Raw genomic sequence first — 18,912 nt, forward strand, 5'->3', positions numbered from 1 at the left:
ACAAAGAGCAGCAGGAAAGTTATTTGACATTGCTGAATTTTGTTATTCTAATGTTTTGTTTTTTACAAAAATGTGTTAGCCAAATGGGAAGGCTATTCCCCCAAATTTAATATATAAAATAAATGAATGATATTCATACATTCTTAAAGGAGAGATGAAATTACTTGTGATTTTAAAAAGGGAAGGTTTTAGCCAGCTAACTTACTACATGACTGGAAGTTAGCTTAAGTAAAACATACTTTTAAAATGTGCTTGACACAGTTGAAATGGATCGCAAACAGAAGAACAAGTTATCCCGTATTACTAACATGTTGATATTCTTTTGAGTGTCAACATGTATGTATGGAAGGACAATGTGGTGTACAATATATACTTGCAGAGAGTCCTTCACCAAACACTTCTAAGAAGACTTAGCACTCAGGCATGGGATAAGAGGAGAGAAAACTGGATAATGAACAAGAAGCAAAGGGCTTCCTTTTTTCTGGGTATGTGAGTGAGTAAGTGACCATTGCAATTGTTTCACACAGCCTCACATACAGTTACATTAAACACACTAGTGTTTAAGACCCTAAACAACTTAGGCCCCAAATATTTGAAATACCACTTCTTTCTGTACTGACCACACCAGGTATTAAGAGAAGGCAGAGAAGGCCTTCTTGGTAGCTCTGCTGTTCTTAGAGGTTCAGGGTGGGTGGTGGCTCATAAGAGGGCATTGTCTATGAAAGCTTCTAAATTGTGGAATTCCTTCCTCACAGGTGTGTCTGGCACCTTTACTACAGTTTTCAGCAAATGATGGAAGATATAAATCTTCATTCTGGCCTTTGACTCCCAGCATGTGCGTTTTTATGAACTACACTATTCCCGTGACTGCAATTATTTTTAGCTGTGTTTCAATACCGATTTTTAAATTGTGGTAACCTGCCCTGGAACCTGCTAGTGAAGGGCAGGTAATAAATTGAATACTACTACCAATAATCCCTGTTGGATCAAAGGTCCCATCAACTAAGTTCAAATTATGCACTACATTACTTTGCAGAAACTAAATGAATGTTCTAGAAATATATTGCATGTACCCACCATTTCAAGGAGGCCCCACTCTAGTATCTGCGTGCAAACATAACCTGAGGGGAACAGTCAGTACAAAAAATTACTCAATGAAATAAGAGAAAAATATTGCAGCAGGCACCTTTTTTGCTTCAAAAACAGGCACGCAGAGCTTTTACTGGCCTAACCTTAACAAGATGAGAGTCTCATAGGCCATCTATTTCCATTAATTAGGCCTCTAGGCAGCAGTTCTCAGAGAGAGATGGGAAACTGAAGCACAAAATAATTATAACAAATTCCATTAACAAAATTGTTCAGTGTGAGGGCTTTTTCCAACTGCAGCTCTAGATGATATTAGTATACTCTAAGGAACAAATGTCTACAATACAAAGAAAGAATACCTGAACATTATGGAAAAACCTTCTACTTTGTTCTCCCTACTGCTATATAAAGGATAATTTTAATCACCATTTTCGTTCAAAGCTTCTAAAGGCATTTTTTTCTTTTACAATACAGACAGTTTCATGTGGTTATCCTTGATGTTGTGTCAGCAAGTCCTTTATAAACTGCTATTGTATTAAGATGTTTATCACTTGGTAATAAGAAGCAAAACAACATTTTTAAGAGTACGAGGAGGCATTTAAAACAAGCTAGTTAATTCAGAAAGGTGTATTATTCTGCCATCACTGCATTTATTTGGTATAGAAAAAGGGGGGAAAGGATCCAATTCATAGATCTGATTTAACTGGTACTTATTACAATGGGAGACCGATTAAGGGCTCAATGGATGATAGCTGGATCGCCACAATAGACAAAGCCATTACACTGTACCGTTCAACAACCTTCAAAGAAAAATTTACTGGGCAGCGTAACTGATCAATAAGCTTCATTTTAGCCAGCCAGCTGAATAACCCTTATGGCTTTGCTTTACTATACTCCCAACAAACAGCTTCTGAAGTTATCTGCATTTACTAGACTGGTGGAGCTCTGCTTGTCTGCTACTGTCAAGAACTACGTAATTCTACTCTGGGGGACATTTCAAACCACCAGAATTTCTCAGTGTGTGTCAAATACAATTTCAAAACAACTTAAGACATAACTCTATAATTTCCTACTTCAGTAACCGTCCACTGTGATAGTCCTTTGAAATTCCTGCACCTTTATACATAACAGGCAGGAAGTCCTTAAGATATATAAGGAAGGCGCCAGAGGAACCTCCCTGGGGAAAGCATCCCACAATTCTACATTCCTGTTCTCGTGTTACCACCCTCTGGACCTCATGTGGAGGAGACACACAAAGAAGGGCCTCAGATGATGAATGCAGAGTCCTGGTTGGTTTATATGGTGAGAGGGGGTCCTGAGCCACTTACTGACAGTGTTTGTAAACCCCCTTTGGACAAAGCAACTAGTGACATAAGCAGGACACATGGATGTGGCTTGGCCAAAATAGCCTTGCAGGCCAAATGGGGAGGACTGGGAGGTCCAATTAGGCATTAGGCTGGAGATTCCACACCCCTGCTCCAGTGGATACTTTTCACTGATGAAATTCAGATCATCAGATGTTTTGTTATAGGATTGGTTATGTATAGAGTAGACTTTTGGGGCAGAATTCAACTATTTAGGTGTGCTAGCAGGAGCCAGTAAAATGAAGCCTCCCCCCCCCCCATAGCAATCGGAGAACATGAAATGTTTGTGTTGGTGGGACAATTCAAAGTGTGTGGCACTAATTCATTCCCTTTGAAATCAATGTGGCTTATGACATATTCTTCTTTGGCGATCATTCGTATCCAAGTAAGATTGACTTCCATGAATATGGTCTTAACAGTGTGTTACTCACAACTAACTAAACTCCTACTGATTTCTGTGGGTCTTTCCTAAGCATGGCTAAGCCTAAACCCAACTCATTCTGTTTCAAGAATTTATTCAAAATCCCTCCTTGCATGAGATGAAATGTAATTGCCCACAGATAATTAGCCTATTGTCAACATGAACTTCTGCCTTCCCTTCCCACCACACAATGCAGACTGTCAGCCCAAGAGTTCCAAACCCATCAAGCCAAGACAGGTATTTGAGAAGGCTGTGGAAACAGAAGCATTATTGTTGCTTGCTGTAATGAGCCAGTGGAGAGAGCACCTTTGCCCTTTAAAGCCAGCAGAGAATATGTGCTTGGTTCTTGCAGTACTACTATGCCCCTTTCAATTTACCACATCATAAAATTAGAGCTACCCAAACAAAAAGACTGCAACAGTGACAAAAAGATGTGAACCTTTTTATCCATTCAACACAGTGGTTAAAGTCTTAAAACTATCTCCAGGTTTACATTACAATTAGTTTTTGCTACCAAATACGTGCTTTGGAAAGCAGAAGCTTCTTACTTCTGAAAAGTTAAGTGACAGAAGCCCTAGTCTTAACTTTTCTTTCAAGGAAGTGGGACTGAGTCATATGGCCTTGTATTCCCAACCTGCACAATTCAGGGCTGAAGGTTAGAAAAGGATATACATATGTCACTGTTCCTAATTGTGCATTTAGTAGTATACACAGCCTACTCTCACTTTCAGCCTAACCTATGGAGGTTGGAATGTCCATTAAAAAAAAAAAAACCAACCACACAAATATCTGTTAGGCGCATTTCTAACCCACTCTTCATCCTAGGGTACCAGAGTAAAATAAAATAATTCAGCAAAACAATAGAACAATTAAAAATTCAATCAAAAAACAACAAATTAACATATACCATAAAACATTAATGCATTGAACATGATGATAATGAAAAGTTCAGATCAGAACTAACATTCCTCTTTAACCAGGTTTTTGGCTAATTAACATCTGATGCCCTTTAAATGTGTTGTAGAATGAGAAATAATTGGGTTGTCTTTGTCCTTATTCTTATTGTGCATTTTTTTGGTTTTTATATTGTAATTTTATGTTGTGAACCACCCTGAGATCTAGAGGTATAGGGCAGTATACCAATTTATTGAATAATAATAAGAGGCTATTCACACATTTATGACAACAGGAGTGACTGCCTGCCTCTATGATAGGTAAAACGTGGGCTAGATTATTGTTAATGTTAATTTGGCTGACTGACCAAACCCAGAGTACTCACTAATGGTTCCTCATTATCCTGAAAAAAAGTGACAAGTGGGGTGCTGCAGGGTTCTGTCCTGGGTCCCATGTTGTTCAACATCTTTATAAATGACTTGCATGAAGGAATTGAGGGGATGCTCATTAAATTTGCAGATGACACCAAACTGGAAGGGGTAGCTAATGCTACAGAAGAGAGAATCAGAATCCAAAATAACCTTAACAGATTGGAGAACTGGACACAAGCTAACAAAATGAATTTCAATACGGACAAATGTATGGTTCTGCACTTAGGCAGGAAGAACCAGATGCACAAATATAGGGGGGCACTAGCAGTACATGTGAAAAGGATCTAGGGGTCTTGGTGGACCACAAGCTTAACATGAGTCAACAGTGTGATGCAGCAGCAAGGAAAAAAAAAAGCTAATGCTATTCTAGGTTGCATGAACAGAAACTTAGTGTCCAGATCAAGGAAAGTAATAGTAGCACGGTATTCTGCCTTAGTCAGACCACACTTGGAATACTGTGTCCAATTCTGGGCACCACAATTTAAGAAGGTTGTTGACAAGCCGGAACGTGTGCAGAGGAGGGTAACCAAGATGATCAAGGGTCTCAAAACAAAGCCTTTTGAGAAGCGCTTGAAGGAGCTGGGTATGTTTAGCCTGGAAAAGAGGAGAGTGAGAGGAGATATGATAGACACCTTCAAATATCTTAAGGGCTGTCACATGGAGGAGGGAGCATGCTTGTTTTCTCCTGCTCTGGAGGGTAGGACTCAAACCAATGGCTTCAAATTGCAAGAAAGGAGATTCTGACTAAACATTTGTAAAAACTTTCTGACTGTATTTCTGACCACTATTCAGCAGTGGAATAGACTGTCATGAGAGATAGTGGACTCCACTTCCTTGGAAGTTTTTAAGCAGAGATTGGATGGCCATCTGTCATGGATGCTTTAGCTGAGATTCCGGCATTGCAGGGGTTGAACTAAATGACGCTTGGTGTCCCTTCCAACTCCAAGATTCCATGGTTCTATGATTCTATGTATTGTTTCAGAACCATGAAGCCAGGAAAAGAAAGGGTTTCTCAGGGTAGAACCACACAACTGTAACTTCTCCATACAAAGCAAATTTCTCAGGTCTACCCTTTACAAGCTAGAAGAAATCAAAGAGATAGCTATACCCACAACTTAGGACTGCAAGTGTAAAAAGAGTGGCAATGTGGGCAAACATAGCAGGGTGGCCATTAGCAACTTTATTATTTACTTCCTGAGATATATGCATAATGGCAAGGTGGAGAACTATGGAAACATGCAATGGACTGCATTTTCTGTACAGTAAAGGGGGCAGATAATTACGATTATGGATGGAAAAGGTGTGTGTGAAAGGACTGAATAGCCCATTCTGGATCATATTAAATGAAAATGCCTCACCTGAAAATAATTACCTATGCTGTTTAATTGCATCATTTGTAAACACCAAGAGAAAATCAAGGGCTTATTCAGTTACAAAGAACTTTGTTAAGTACAGGGTCGATGTTTGTAGTTAGGACAAGTTAAACTTCACTGTCAGTTTTAATGCCTTTGATTGTCACAGTGAAGGTAAGCTTAAAATCACCAGAAAGAAAAAAGCAATGTGTGAAAAGTCCCTCAGAGATGTATTCAGATTAAATCAAAATGTAAAAACTACAGCAAAAAGAGAGCCCATGAGTGCATAACTGAAGAGGGTCAGATTATTTATTGATTGGGGCTTAGGTTCATTCCCTTTCATTTGCTGTAATACTACATTACAGCACTTTCTACTGTTTGATTCTTTTCACCTGCTGACTACAGTCTCTTTGCAAATCTATACCCTTCAACGGATTTCTTTAAAAAAACAAACAGGTAAGGCAATCTGTCAAATCTTCACGAAGTATAGAAATATGCCTCTTAGTCCAAAATCAAATCAGAGGAAAGCGAAACTATGATTTACAAACCCCTTAAATTGATGCAGTCACGACCCTTTCAATGGCTGACACTTTATTTCAGCGGAAGCTTTGGACATTACTTGTCCCTACATATATCCCCATTGCCGCAGGGCCAACTGCTATCAGGGATTTCAAGTTGTGCTGCTGTTACTCATTAGCAACAAAGGTTTGCCTCTTCAGAACATTAAACACTGTATCCATTCCAGCAAGTCACTTGCCCAGGGTTATCAGCAAGGCAAGAAGCATGCTAGGACTATCGTTCTCTGATAAATAGGTCAGCATGGACGGATAAACTGCTAACGTTTTTGATAATTTTGTTTTGTTTTTGTCAGTCATTGCTTAAAAAGTAACTCTGAATTTTCTGCTACAAGTACAGAAAGTCAACTAACTCCATTTCCCATGCTTATGGAAAATACCAGAACTATCTTCTGATTAGAGATGGGAAGGCTTGGGGAAAAACCAGAAAAATTGGGGGGGGGGGAATTCCGGGGGTTTTCCAGGCCTTCCCATCTCTACTTCTGATACAGAACTACCTGGTTGCTCTTCAGAAAATAAAGGCTACATAGCATAATATGGCTGTTTTTTCAAGTAAGGGAATCCCTTACAATTAGAGAAATAGGAACTGTTTCGAGATAGCAAATGCAGAGGAAACACGGAAGACCATTGTAATTTTGAGGAGTTAGATGACATGTCTCTTTCCCTTTTACATCCCTGGTTTAAGGTTTGCCGATTCATGATACAGTGGTACCTCGGGTTAAGTACTTAATTAGTTCCGGAGGTCCGTTCTTAACCTAAAACTGTTCTTAACCTGAAGCACCACTTTAGCTAATGGGGCCTTCTGCTGCTGCCACACCACCGGAGCACGATTTCTGTTCTCATCCTGAAGCAAAGTTCTTAACCCAAGGTACTATCTCTGAGTTAGCGGAGTCTGTAACCTGAAGCGTATGTAACCCGAGGTACCACTGTAGTATAATTTGTTTTTCACACACCTGTGTCAGGAGTTTCCTGGGTCCCCTGTGTTCTAAGTGCTGGTTGGCTAATGGGGAGGATACCCAGGTGTAGTGAATTGAGTTGGAGACACTCAGCTGCTCCGCATTCCTCTTGAGTCACATCCCTTGTCCTGGGCTGATCATGAATGATGCCTGCTAACCAGGTGCAACCAATCAGATTAAAGTGGGCTATAAAAGCTGTAGGCCGAAGGGGCTCAGAGAGCTTCTTCACAGATGGAGGTACCAGATGCTGTGAGACTGTTGGCTGGGGTCTTTCTCACTGCTCTAGCTGGAGCTCTGGGCAGCTGAAGGGGAGATTGTGTGTGACTTCTGTCTGGTATTCTATAACTTGTTTTTTGTATGCCTGCTGCTATCTGTTAACTTTATGCAAATAAAGCATTACTTATTCTTCATCCACTGGTGTGCTTATTGCTCCAGATCTGGAAAGAATCCTGCCCTTGGCAGAAGAGCAAAGAGGCCTTGAAAACAAAAAATATGGTACATCACATTGGCCTGTGGATCAGAGGGTTCTCACTCCAAGATAAGGAAAAGGGACACAGTTATGTTATTCAGCCACCTGAACAGGACAATGAGGAACACAATTTATGAAGATTGCTACTTTAAAGCTTAACAAGATTAATTGCATAATAAAGAGGAATTTACACAGAAAGGTGAACTTAAACTGAATTGGTACTATTTGCTATGCTGCAGGAGAAAATTCACCTAGGAACCAAACTCCCACATAGAAACGCATACTAACTCGATACACAATAAGTCTGCTATCCATTTCCTTTTTAAACAGCCTCCAGCACAAGTTTCATAGAAGTAAGAGGCCTAATGAAATTTATTCGTTTGAGTCAAGTAGGGTAAGTGTATTGATAAAAGAAAAAAGAAAATAGATAATTCAAATTAAGTATACATGCAGAAGAGAGCTATTTCTGTAAACAAGACTGCTGTAATTTTTCCCCATTCTGGTTCTTTTTGTATTATCTATGGCAACAAAAGTGAGGTAATAACTTGAAGGCCAGGCTGAGATCTAAGCTTAACCATAGAGCACTTACACATTTCACCGAAAGACACAATAGCTCAATAAGCAAAGCAGCTCTTAATGCCCAGAATTTCTTCTCCATCCTAGGGAGTACAGAAATGTTGACTTGGTTTACCAGCTGATTGTTTAAAGCTAACTCCTCTATTTTGCAATGCCCATCAGAACATGCAGAGGGCTTGGAAATAGGTATGGTCTTCTTTAACTTGAGAAGGCAAGGAACTTGGGGAGTTCCTGACGCTCATTAAAGACACATCAGTTAAGAATAAGTAGCTCTAAGCAGGAAACTAGAAGAACTTGACCAGGTGCTCTATTACTGCTGCTACAATCCTTTTATCACCTTCATTAGAGATTGGCCAACTAAGTTATACTCACTCGACCTACTAAAATCATTGGATAAGTGAGCCATGACTAACTTTGATTTTAACAAGTATATTCACAGTATGAATTAGTCAGATATTACCTGAACCTTTTGGGGTCTAGCTGTATTCCTAAAGTAACACGTTTGCAAAATTACCTTTCTTTTGTATTGTTCAAATATACATTAAAAGCAAATGGTCCCACCTGTCCTCATCAGGACTCCAAAAATGATTTACTATTGATGCTGCAAGAGACTGTCACTTTACAGATAGATCTCTGTATATTGGCGGGGCATATAGCTCCATTCAAAACAATTTTCAGTCACCACTGCCAGACAGTAAAACTACTAATAAATATATAATATCTCCCCACAGTGTTTCTAGTTCACACTAAATACTTTGAAGAACTCCAAGTGAGTCTTTACGCTAGATTAGGGTAGCCAATGTGGTTCCTTCCAGATGTTGGTGGAGTCCAACTCCCATCATCCCATCCCATCATCCCATTGTTTATGCTAGCTATGGCTGACAGAAACTGGGATTCCAACATCTAGAGGGCACCATGTTGTCTATCCCAGCACTAAATAGGTTTTCTCATTATTAATTCCTCAAGATTCTCTAGTTTGTATGCAAGCATTAACTGCGGACAGCAGAAAACTGGTTCTGATTACTCTAGCTCTACGTAGAAAGGTGTTCACAGAACCAACATTTAATATCATGCCCTCTGCTTTTTGGATAGCCGCTATACGAAATTACCCTTAGAACAGCACTGTTGTGCCTTTTGTAAAACTGGCACAGAAGATGTTATCCATTATATTATTCAGAGTCCACTTTACAAAGGTCCCTATGAAAAATACTGGCCAGAGTTTATAGTTGCAGGAAGAACTTTGCATGTCTTTAATGTTTTGATAGTTTTCATTATATTACCATTTTGTGCTTCTTAATTTACACTGACAGCCAGGAAATTAAGACCTAAATTTGAGACTCCACTCCGGTTTGTTTATTTTGCTTCCTATTTTGCTGAGGTTTATAGCTAAACAAATGTAATTAGTACTTACTCACCACTAGACGCTTGACACTGATACCACTGACAGAACTATTCCCTCCAATTTGTCATGGGATTGAACGACAGCATGTTTCATAACATTAAAAAAATGAAATTTAGATTTCCATTCACTTAGGGATTTTGAAGAACAGTTGCTGTGCATCATTATGTTGGTCTGTGCAGCCAGACACATATAGCAAGTGCTAATTTCATCATACTACTTTCTAGCCAAATCTTCAATGTCAGTTTCACAGACCCATTCAAATGTCTAGATTAGCCAGAGATTCCATAAACCCCAAGTGCTATACAAAAACATGTTGCTGCAAGCTTTGGAAAGCTCCAGCACTTACTTGGGATTCCATTTTATCCAGCCATCCCACAGAGTAAAAGTGAACATACAGATATGCTGTTAAATTTAATTGTAGTACAGCCTAACAATTTTTTCCTCTGTTGGGGGGCTGCTCTTGTAAATGTAACTTACCACCTATGCTACAAGTATTTACTAAGAATCGGAATGTTTGCCTTTCTTCTTCCGCCCCTTCTCCCCTGCCCACACATACATAAAGATCAGCTTCTCTTCTTTAAAATTATTCAGCAGTACATCAAAATTTTAATTCAGTTATTCCTACTCCCCTGGCATTGTGCTGGTAAAGTGTGCTCTGCTTTTAAGCTGCCTAGCTAAATCTTGTTGCATATGCATTATAGAAATTAGACTTTGAACAGAATTTTAAAACAGCATATTAGAATTCAGATAGACTTGTTCTGCAATTATAGAACTATTCAGGTTTCCACTAGTAATAAAACACTAATAATCTTACAAAAAGTGGGAAGCTCATTTAGCATGTTTTCTTAGCTCTAAAAGTTTAAGGATTTTTAATCATTTAATCCAGTGTTTCTTCTTATTGCTTATAATGAGAAGGGTGCAATCCAATATCTTAGGGGTAGTGTGCCTCATCTAAGGGAGGGAGGGAGGGAGAGAGAGAGAGAGAGAGATCTGGCTTTTCCTGATTTGAATGTGGTCACAACATTTTTCTCCTGTATCCAAAGAATAAGAACTGTAATATTTATCCAGGATGTTCAGGAAGAAAACCCTATAGCGAAAAGAAGCCCGTGTAAACACAGAGCAGCACCAAGTCTGGAAAACAAGTCCAAAAGTATGGAAAGATTAGAAATCAGTTTGAATGAAAAAGAGAGATGCTAGCTTAAATACAGAGAGCAACCAAATGCCAAACAGTTATGGAACCCCTAGCAGACTGAGCTTGAAGAGAAGGGAAAGGGAGGCAAACACCAGCTACTGAGAAGATGGAAAACATGGACTGTTCACTCAGCATCATAGTTGAGAAGCACTGGGTCTGCATAATTCAGTAAGAAAGATTAAGTGATATTAGGAAATTAAATAACTCATTTATCCAAACTGCACTCCCACAACCACAAGGGAAACATCTGTGAAAAGCATATCTCATTCTCTGACAATATAGCACTCTCTTCAACAGTGGATTTAAACAATGGGGTTGTTGTTTTTAACCACTGAACATATTGTTTAATTAATGTATGCAAATATTTTCATTAAATGTACATTCTTTATGGAAGAATATGCTGCAACACTTGCACCAATATAAGATTCACTAGAAATCAGCTCTCTATAACATCCGAACAACTGGATAAAACAAGTTTTCACAACACTGGCAGTGTCCAGGATGTGCCGCATTTTGCAGAAACATCAAGTCCTTATCTTACCTACTTACAAATAAATATTTGGTTGAAGTGTCAAAGAGCTCAAAACAGAGGCTGAAATAATTCATATGTTATTCGGTACCTGGTTGGGTATATATTTAAGTCAATATCACAGCATAACATTTTGTCTGTGTATTTGGAATCATGTGGTACATTTTAACCCCAGTTATGAACACTCTCATTTCTCCATCATAAATATTGGTTTAATTATGTTTATAATGTATTTTTGGTAAATAAAAATGGAAAAAACTAGTGAATTAGTTCCTCAAACAAAGAACCACCCAAACAAAAGGAAGACAGAACACTATTTCAACCTAACCTATGTGTTAATTCAGGCTTCCTCGACCTCGGCCCTCCAGATGTTTTTGGCCTACAACTCCCATGATCCCTAGTTAGCAGGACCAGTGGTCAGGGATGATCGGAATTGTAGTTTCAAAACATCTGGAGGGCTGAGGTTGAAGAAGCCTGTGTTAATTCATACAATGAATGAGTAGGAAAGTGTCAAGGTTTATTGTGGCTCAGTGTGTTTGGGAAGTTATGGAAGAAAACAATATGAATAATGATCATTGTTTGGGATTCAGGATTGGCATAGGCATGATTTCTCTGTGGATTTTTAAGAAGGCTGGTTCAGAACCATTTAGGCATAAATAACCGGGCACTATTGGGTCTTGAGTTGAGTTTCATGGTCCAGAGCAGATTTCTGAAAACGTTGGTACAAGGTATACTAGAAACAGCTTTTCAGGCTACTCCTGAATAGAAGTAACTGGAATACAATTCCATGGTGGACAGATTAATGCAGTAAGGAGCACAAAGCAGCCTTCTAAAAGGTCAGGCATATGTTGGAGGGGAAGTTTTAATGGAATACCAATGACAAACAGCTATAGTTAAAAGTGTTCTCAAGAAGGCTAAACAATATAGCTGGAGGCAAGTTTGTGGAAACCTCTTTATAGATACACCAAATGTGTTGCTTTACAGGCAGATAAGGAAACTGAATGTTATCCAGTATTTTAGCTTTGATTACTGAGGATAAGAAACTGCATATAGCGAATGTAGAGAAAACTGAGGTGCTGGTGGCTGCTAGAATGCACAAATGTCTGCATACACGCTCAATAGGAATGTGTTCATAGCAAGATGGATAAAGTGACCAAGAGGAAATTAAATTGAAGATTTAAGTAAGTTAGGAGAAACTGGGAGGGTTGTGGGATTCTAATTTTATCTGCGCAAAACTGTGGGTATGGTGCTTTCTAGGGAGATTACATTGAATCTTTTTTGGAAAACAGATACATGCAGTCTCAAGTTACAAATTTCTAAGTCTCATATATATACACATACACACACAAACACACACTTGGAAGAAGCGTATTTTGTATACAATAAATAGAGTAAAGTGTTACCAAATCCAATGAAGAGCTTTTTAGGTAGTACATGATGGTGGATAGGAAAACACTATTGATGTTCTAGTGTGCATTTATTATATCTATTAAGGAGCACTGCTGTCAGGCACATGTATCTGCCTCAGGGTCCTTACTGTGGAAACTTAATGCTATTCATACAAAGACTGTGGTATAGGTGTGATATAATGCGGTGCAAAATCAGATTGCTCTTTAAATGCCTGGTTGTTTGCTTTATGTGTGGGAATGGGTGCTTTTGATTTGAGTTGTGAGTTGAGAGGTCAAAAGTCATTGTAGACAAGTAGGGTCCAAGAATAACCATAAAGAATGTTTTTTCCCGGTTGGATGAATGGTGTTTAACATATACAGATGGGTCCTGGAAGCCATAGCATGCACAGGTGAGCATAGCTTTTCTATGTCCCAATGTTTAGGCTTCGACTATCCAATTGAGTTTCAATAGCAATGGTGAGGGTGGTAGTTATGAAATATAATTTGTGACTTTTTGGGGGGTGGAGAGATTCTGAAACACAATATTACCTTTCAAAGAAAAAGTTGGCTTTTTAGTAATCTAAGGATGTGAGACCCAGTAGGGCACTGGGCTTAAGTCACACCTTGTCTTGGTTGTTGGCGATTGAGAATAGGAGTATGGGATGCAAGTGCAATCTGGGAAAGGAAATATGGTTGCCAAATTCAAAATTACAGTTAATGGGTCTTTGAGTCTGTTAAACTTCTGTTAAATTCTAACTCACGTAGCATTTGCTAGTAATGAGATAGCAGATCAGACAGCCAAGGACACTTGGGGGTATAAAGACTTGACACTGTGTTGCCTTTGTCCTCTCTGAAAGTAAAATGTTGGGTCAAACAGATGAGTGATGATCAAAAATTATGGAAAGCAGATCTCACAAGTGAGAGGTAATTTTCTTTGGGGAGTTTTCTGGATATTTAACCAGCGGCTAAAGATGAAACAAGTGGGCCTGTTTAGGATTTTGGCATGGCACTGTACATTTTTGGAGTAATTTATTCAATGTCAGATAGATTGACACTTTTCTTGTGACATCTGTGAGTTGGAAGGAACAGTTGACCATGTGGTATGGGATTGCTTGATATACAGGGGATGAGAAGAAGCCTCTCCCCTGGAAGCTGAATGGCTTGGGCATTATACATTAACCTTTAAGACTTTTGCAGGGGAGGGGGCAATATTTGAGGTCCAATGCTGTCAATTTTGTGGACATTCTTAGGTGGTACAGTACTACACTTTTTGTACAACTTTAACTCAGTATTATTATATTATAGCAAGAGTCTGGCAATAACAGACACTCTCCTTTTTGCTATTAAAATCTGAGGAGGAGGGGGAGATTTCAAGTTGTTTGTTTGCTTCTACTGTCTTAAGTTTTGCACCCACCTTGTGTTTGTATCTCTGGCAATGAAGATGACATATCATTTGGAACCTGGAAGGATTTTTTTAAAAAAATCAACCAGCTAATTAGCACTGGACACATCACATTTTTCACCTTTCCCAGGGCCAAGGAGGACTCAGTTGCACTTGGTTGCCTAATAATTCATCACAACTTGGCAGATGTGCTGGTGGTGGATGAAGAGCCAGGGAGCTGATTAAAAGGCAGGAAATATCACTTGTGGCATATAGAAGAAGTTAGGACAGCTAGCTGACCTGTTGTTGCTTTGATAGTGGGGAAAATGTCAGACAGGTAGCATTGCTGGGTGTCTGTCATATGCTCACAGAATGTTAGCAGGCTTGTCAACAGGAGCAGCTCAGCTCTGTGCCAGCCCCTGGAAGCCATTTTTGGTGGGACAGCCAGGCCACAGGGGCAAGAGCTCCATCAATGGCCTAAATTGTTTGGGCAAATATTGTGTAATTATATTGTGCCTATTTAATTCAATTAATAAAAACTGTTTCCCATTACAATCCAATTAATTTATGTGTGTCTTTCAATACTACTCACAAATCACTAGTAATTATACACCCAACATGGGATTACCCAAGGCTTTTTATTTGGACTTGAGGAGATATCCTCAAGCACAAAACAAACATACATTGTAGAATGTACAAAAGGGAAAACCGGCTCCAAATGCAGCTGGTCTTTCAAAGGACAGCAAGAATTAGCCCTATAATTTACCACTTTAGAGAACTTTAAGCCATATCTGTAAACCATGTGCTGCAGCCTTCAAACCAGATGCAATGTGTAAAAATCTTGTAGTAATTATGAATGATCAAGTACAATAAAATATTCCTTTGTTGCAATACTGCTGCTTCCCCACTTTGAGATTTTAAGGCAGAGCGGGTCAATAAATTACCTAAATAAATAACATGTTAATACCATACTGACAAGTATCGGCCATACAAAATTTCTATCTTCCGCAAACAGCTTTGCTAATATCTCCATGTTAAGTATTTATGGGGGGAAACTTGTTTTCACTGTATTCTATGGGCACAACATACTTACTACAGGAGTCCCATCCAGCAAACAATTACACTAATATTCTATTCCCAAAGTGAACCAATGCCTTTGTTAGCATTGCAATACTGAAGGCCATTTAATCGCAACTGCAAATTTTTCAAACAAGCGCTCTCATTGTGATCAATACCAAACAAATGCAAGACTATCCTTCTGTTTACAACTCTATAATCAAATAATAGGAAACAAGCTGCCATTGCTGCCTACTTCACAACCTTATGTGAACAAGTGAATACAGTATAGGATTACAGTATCCCTTTAGAATTGCAATCCTAGACACATAATTGCTATCAAAAGTCCTGTTCGTTTCAGCAGAACTAAAACTACCATATTTAAAGTCTAAAGTCACCTCCAGATGACTCATTTATTTGTTATTTTATTTCATAAAATTTAGATGCTGCTAGATTGTTTAAAAAACCTCAAAAGAGTTTACAAAAGGAATAAAATTATCAATAAAAAGAGTTTAAAACATTCAAAAAAATGAAGAAAAGAAAATAAGCTAAAAACAAATTAAAACACTTGTCAACAATCTACATTTATGAGTAGGTCTATATAAACAATAATGTTTTAGCAGGTGCCAAAAAGATTATAGTGAAGGCAGCTGCCTGATGTCAATAGGAAGTGAATTCCAAAGTGTGAGAGCCGACACACTAAAAGGCCAATTTCTTATAAATGCAGAACAAGTATTATGTGACACCTTTCCGGATCCAGTTTATCATGCATTTATGAATTTGTCAAACCTTGCGTTAAATCAGCTCTTTGTTGAGCCTCCATTCTGAGGGTCTGCAGGGAGGTGAGAGGGCACTGCTTCATGAATCACTGTTATCCCGTGCTACCTCCCCACCCACCCCCATCACCTTTCTTTGCTATAAAAAGATCGATTTGGAGAGGGAGGCGAGGGAGCAGGAAAGAGAGAGCAGCTCCCTTTCATTCCAGTTCAATCGTGCAAGCTGCTTTTGTGGATACGTGACTGAATCCCATCCAAAAAAAAAAAAAAAAACCCATGCAAGAAGCACCCCAAGTGACCAAACCGGGTTATCGCGATCCCCATCCACACACCCCCTGTCAGCACCGTTCTCCAAAACCTGCCCTTCCTTTGATTTCCTGTTTGCGGAAGTCACGCTCTAGATAGGCGCGCGCACAAGACGCATTTGCACAGCCCGTAAATAAATGCAGTGGGACGACGACAGCCTGGGCAAATGCATTAAAATTCCTGGACTTGGGCACGCGCGTGGGGGGGGGGGGGAATGAGCATGTCCACACACTACTCATCTGCATTTTCAGACCAGCGCCTAAGAAATGGGAAGTGGGTGCGGGGTGGGGAACTGAAGCACCACATGAGGAGGGATATCGCCGCCCTTCTTTGCACTTTTGCTCCGTGACCCCGCCGCCGAGGGCAGCCCGAAAGCCACGCGCCCGAGCTCTCCACAAGCCCCGCGGCGGCGAGAGGAAGCGCGCACTGCTTAAGTCCCAGTTACTATTACTATACCCGGCAGCAAGAGTGGAGGGGGAAAGGGAGCGGAGGGCGGCGCGCTACACACCCAGGAGGAGACCGTCCATGTCAAAGATGAGGTGAGTGACGGGCTGAGGCGACGTCGGAGGAGGAGGGCAAGCGGGCGAGGCCATAGCGCTGCAACAGCGACCCCCGCCAACAGCAGAGAAATAAAAGACAGCGCCAGGGAAAGGGGGCGGAGCGCTGCGGCGAGGAGATGGGCGGCCGGAGAGGCTCTGAAGTGCGCCTCTGGCGGTTCCACTCGCATCCCGCAGATTGTGGGGAGGGAGCGGGGGATAAGGGAACGCCGAGCGGTGGTTTGCCGCCTTGCTGCGCATGCGTGCCTGCGCTGCCCGGCGGCTCGGCTTTTTCCGAGACGAGGAGCTTAAGCGTCGCGGTGGCAATTTCAAGATGGGGAGGAACTGGAAGGGCGTCCGGTTTCGCTGCGCGCTTGCGCACAGGATGGGGACCATTAGCATTTCGGCGGCCGCTGCTGCAAACGCGCCTTTGGGAGGCGAGGCTGCGGGGGAGGGGGATAGATAAATGAATGAAGGAATAAATGCTGCGCTGGAGAAGGAGGAAAGGGGGGCTTCGTCATGGACACACAATGCACAAATGCGTAATGCACGCCTGAAATGGAGTTGCGTCGTATAAACCAGAAGCAGCCCAAGGAGACATAACAGGTCGACGCTAGGGCATGGATACAGGGAATTAGTAAACGGGGTTTTAGGTCCCACAGGTTTTAATCCCAAGTAAATGAATTTGGGAACGCAGCGCTAAGGTACAATAGCGTTTAACTTCGGGGTGTTTTCAGGTCAGCGTGAAGGCTGCGTGTTCCAGAAGTAGTAGTATGCAAAGGGTGAGAGCCGCGGCTAAGTGTGGGCAGGTGGAGCGCTCTAACCAGGAGTGCTAATGTGGTTTGAACTATGTGCTTTTCTTTGGGTGCAAAGTTGCTACCTAACAGTGCAATCCTATACATGTCAGTTTAGCAGTAAAACCCAGGTCAGCAAGCTTAGGATTTCAATTTTGCATGTCAGAAATTAATGATAAAAGACTTCCAAGGTTGCAGTCCTAAATACACTTCTCAGGAACTGAGTTGAACACAGGGATGTGTCCTTAGGAGCAAACGTGCAACCTGCTCAAAAATAAAGTTGCCTAATTTCACACACACAGCCAGCAGCTCCCCACCCCTCCCCCGCAGATGCTTCATTTCATTATCTCACTATCGTCTGAATCCCATCTTTGCCCCCAAGTAACTCAAGGCATTTATAAAGGGGTGTTTCATTTATCCACACAACAGCTAAATACTGAGATAGGTTGAAAGATTGTGAAATGAACTCTAAGGCTGCAGTCCTAAAAGACCTCATCAGTAAGTCTCTTCAGTGATGCTCCTTTCTGAATGAACTCTAAGCTACCCAGTGAGTTTTAGAGCTGATCAGGAACTTAAACCTTGGATTTGTGTACACACCCACACCCAGCACCACATCTGTCTTTACAGAAGGATGGTCTTTTATTTTGAGAGGCACATTGTGTGGTGGATTGAGCAGCAGTTGCCAGCTTTTGGGGTCCTTGGGGCACCATTGCATACTGAAGAAACTGCCATGATGAACACCACACCCCACTACAACCAAGGACACACTGCAACCTATTCTGCCTCCAATGGAATGCTTGTTTCAAGTCTGATTTTAGTGGTGGGAGAGGGCCCCTCAAGAAGCAGGGAAGACTTCTGTGGGTATTTGAGTGCCTGCAGGTACCTCACTGGTAACCCCTAGTTACTGTGATAATTGTGATTACATTGTGATAATAAAATGGGCGGAAGTCATGAGCTCCTTGGGTGGAACTCATGAGTGCATTTAAAGCACTATGATACCATTTAGCCATAGCTTCCCCCCAAAAAATATATGAACTCTAGTTTGTTAGGAGTGATGAGGGTTTTTAGGAGACCTCCTGTTGCCCTCCCAGAACTACAAGTCCCACAATTTACTATGAAGAGGGATTGATGGTTAAACCACTCTGGGAATTGCAGGTCTTTTAGGGTCTCCTAACAACTCTCAGCATCCTTGACAAACAACAGCTCCCAGATATATTTCTATCAAGACTTTATGTGGTATCATGGTGCTTTAAATGTATGGCATGAATGTAGCAAAGGATTGGCTGAAAACGATGCAGGTAGAAAATTAAATGGATGTGAATGAATTCTCTACATGCAGTCAGTCCTTTTAGAAGGTGTCTTCTTTATAAAATTGCTTGGGGAAACAACTTTCTGCATCATTCTGTTAAATAGAGATGGAATATAATA

At 40.6% G+C, this 18,912-nt stretch overlaps 2 protein-coding genes across 2 annotated transcripts in view; one reads left to right on the forward strand and one right to left on the reverse strand.

The window, feature by feature from the left end:
* The window catches only part of PUDP (pseudouridine 5'-phosphatase), a 55,945-nt gene extending 39,053 nt beyond the window's left edge, over positions 1 to 16,892 (reverse strand). Inside the window, exon 1 of the mRNA XM_083502091.1 lies at positions 16,663 to 16,892. Coding sequence (XP_083358217.1) covers positions 16,663 to 16,747 — 85 coding nt within the window. The 5' untranslated portion in view covers positions 16,748 to 16,892. The remainder of the gene's footprint in view (positions 1 to 16,662) is intronic.
* STS (steroid sulfatase) overlaps positions 16,516 to 18,912 on the forward strand; it is a 119,856-nt gene continuing 117,459 nt past the window's right edge. The window contains exon 1 of the transcript XR_014525802.1: positions 16,516 to 16,693. The gene's annotated coding sequence lies outside the window, so the exon portion shown is untranslated. The remainder of the gene's footprint in view (positions 16,694 to 18,912) is intronic.

The sequence above is a fragment of the Podarcis liolepis genome (assembly GCF_965112155.1).
Source record: "Podarcis liolepis genome assembly, chromosome: 4".
Classification (NCBI taxonomy): domain Eukaryota; kingdom Metazoa; phylum Chordata; class Lepidosauria; order Squamata; family Lacertidae; genus Podarcis; species Podarcis liolepis.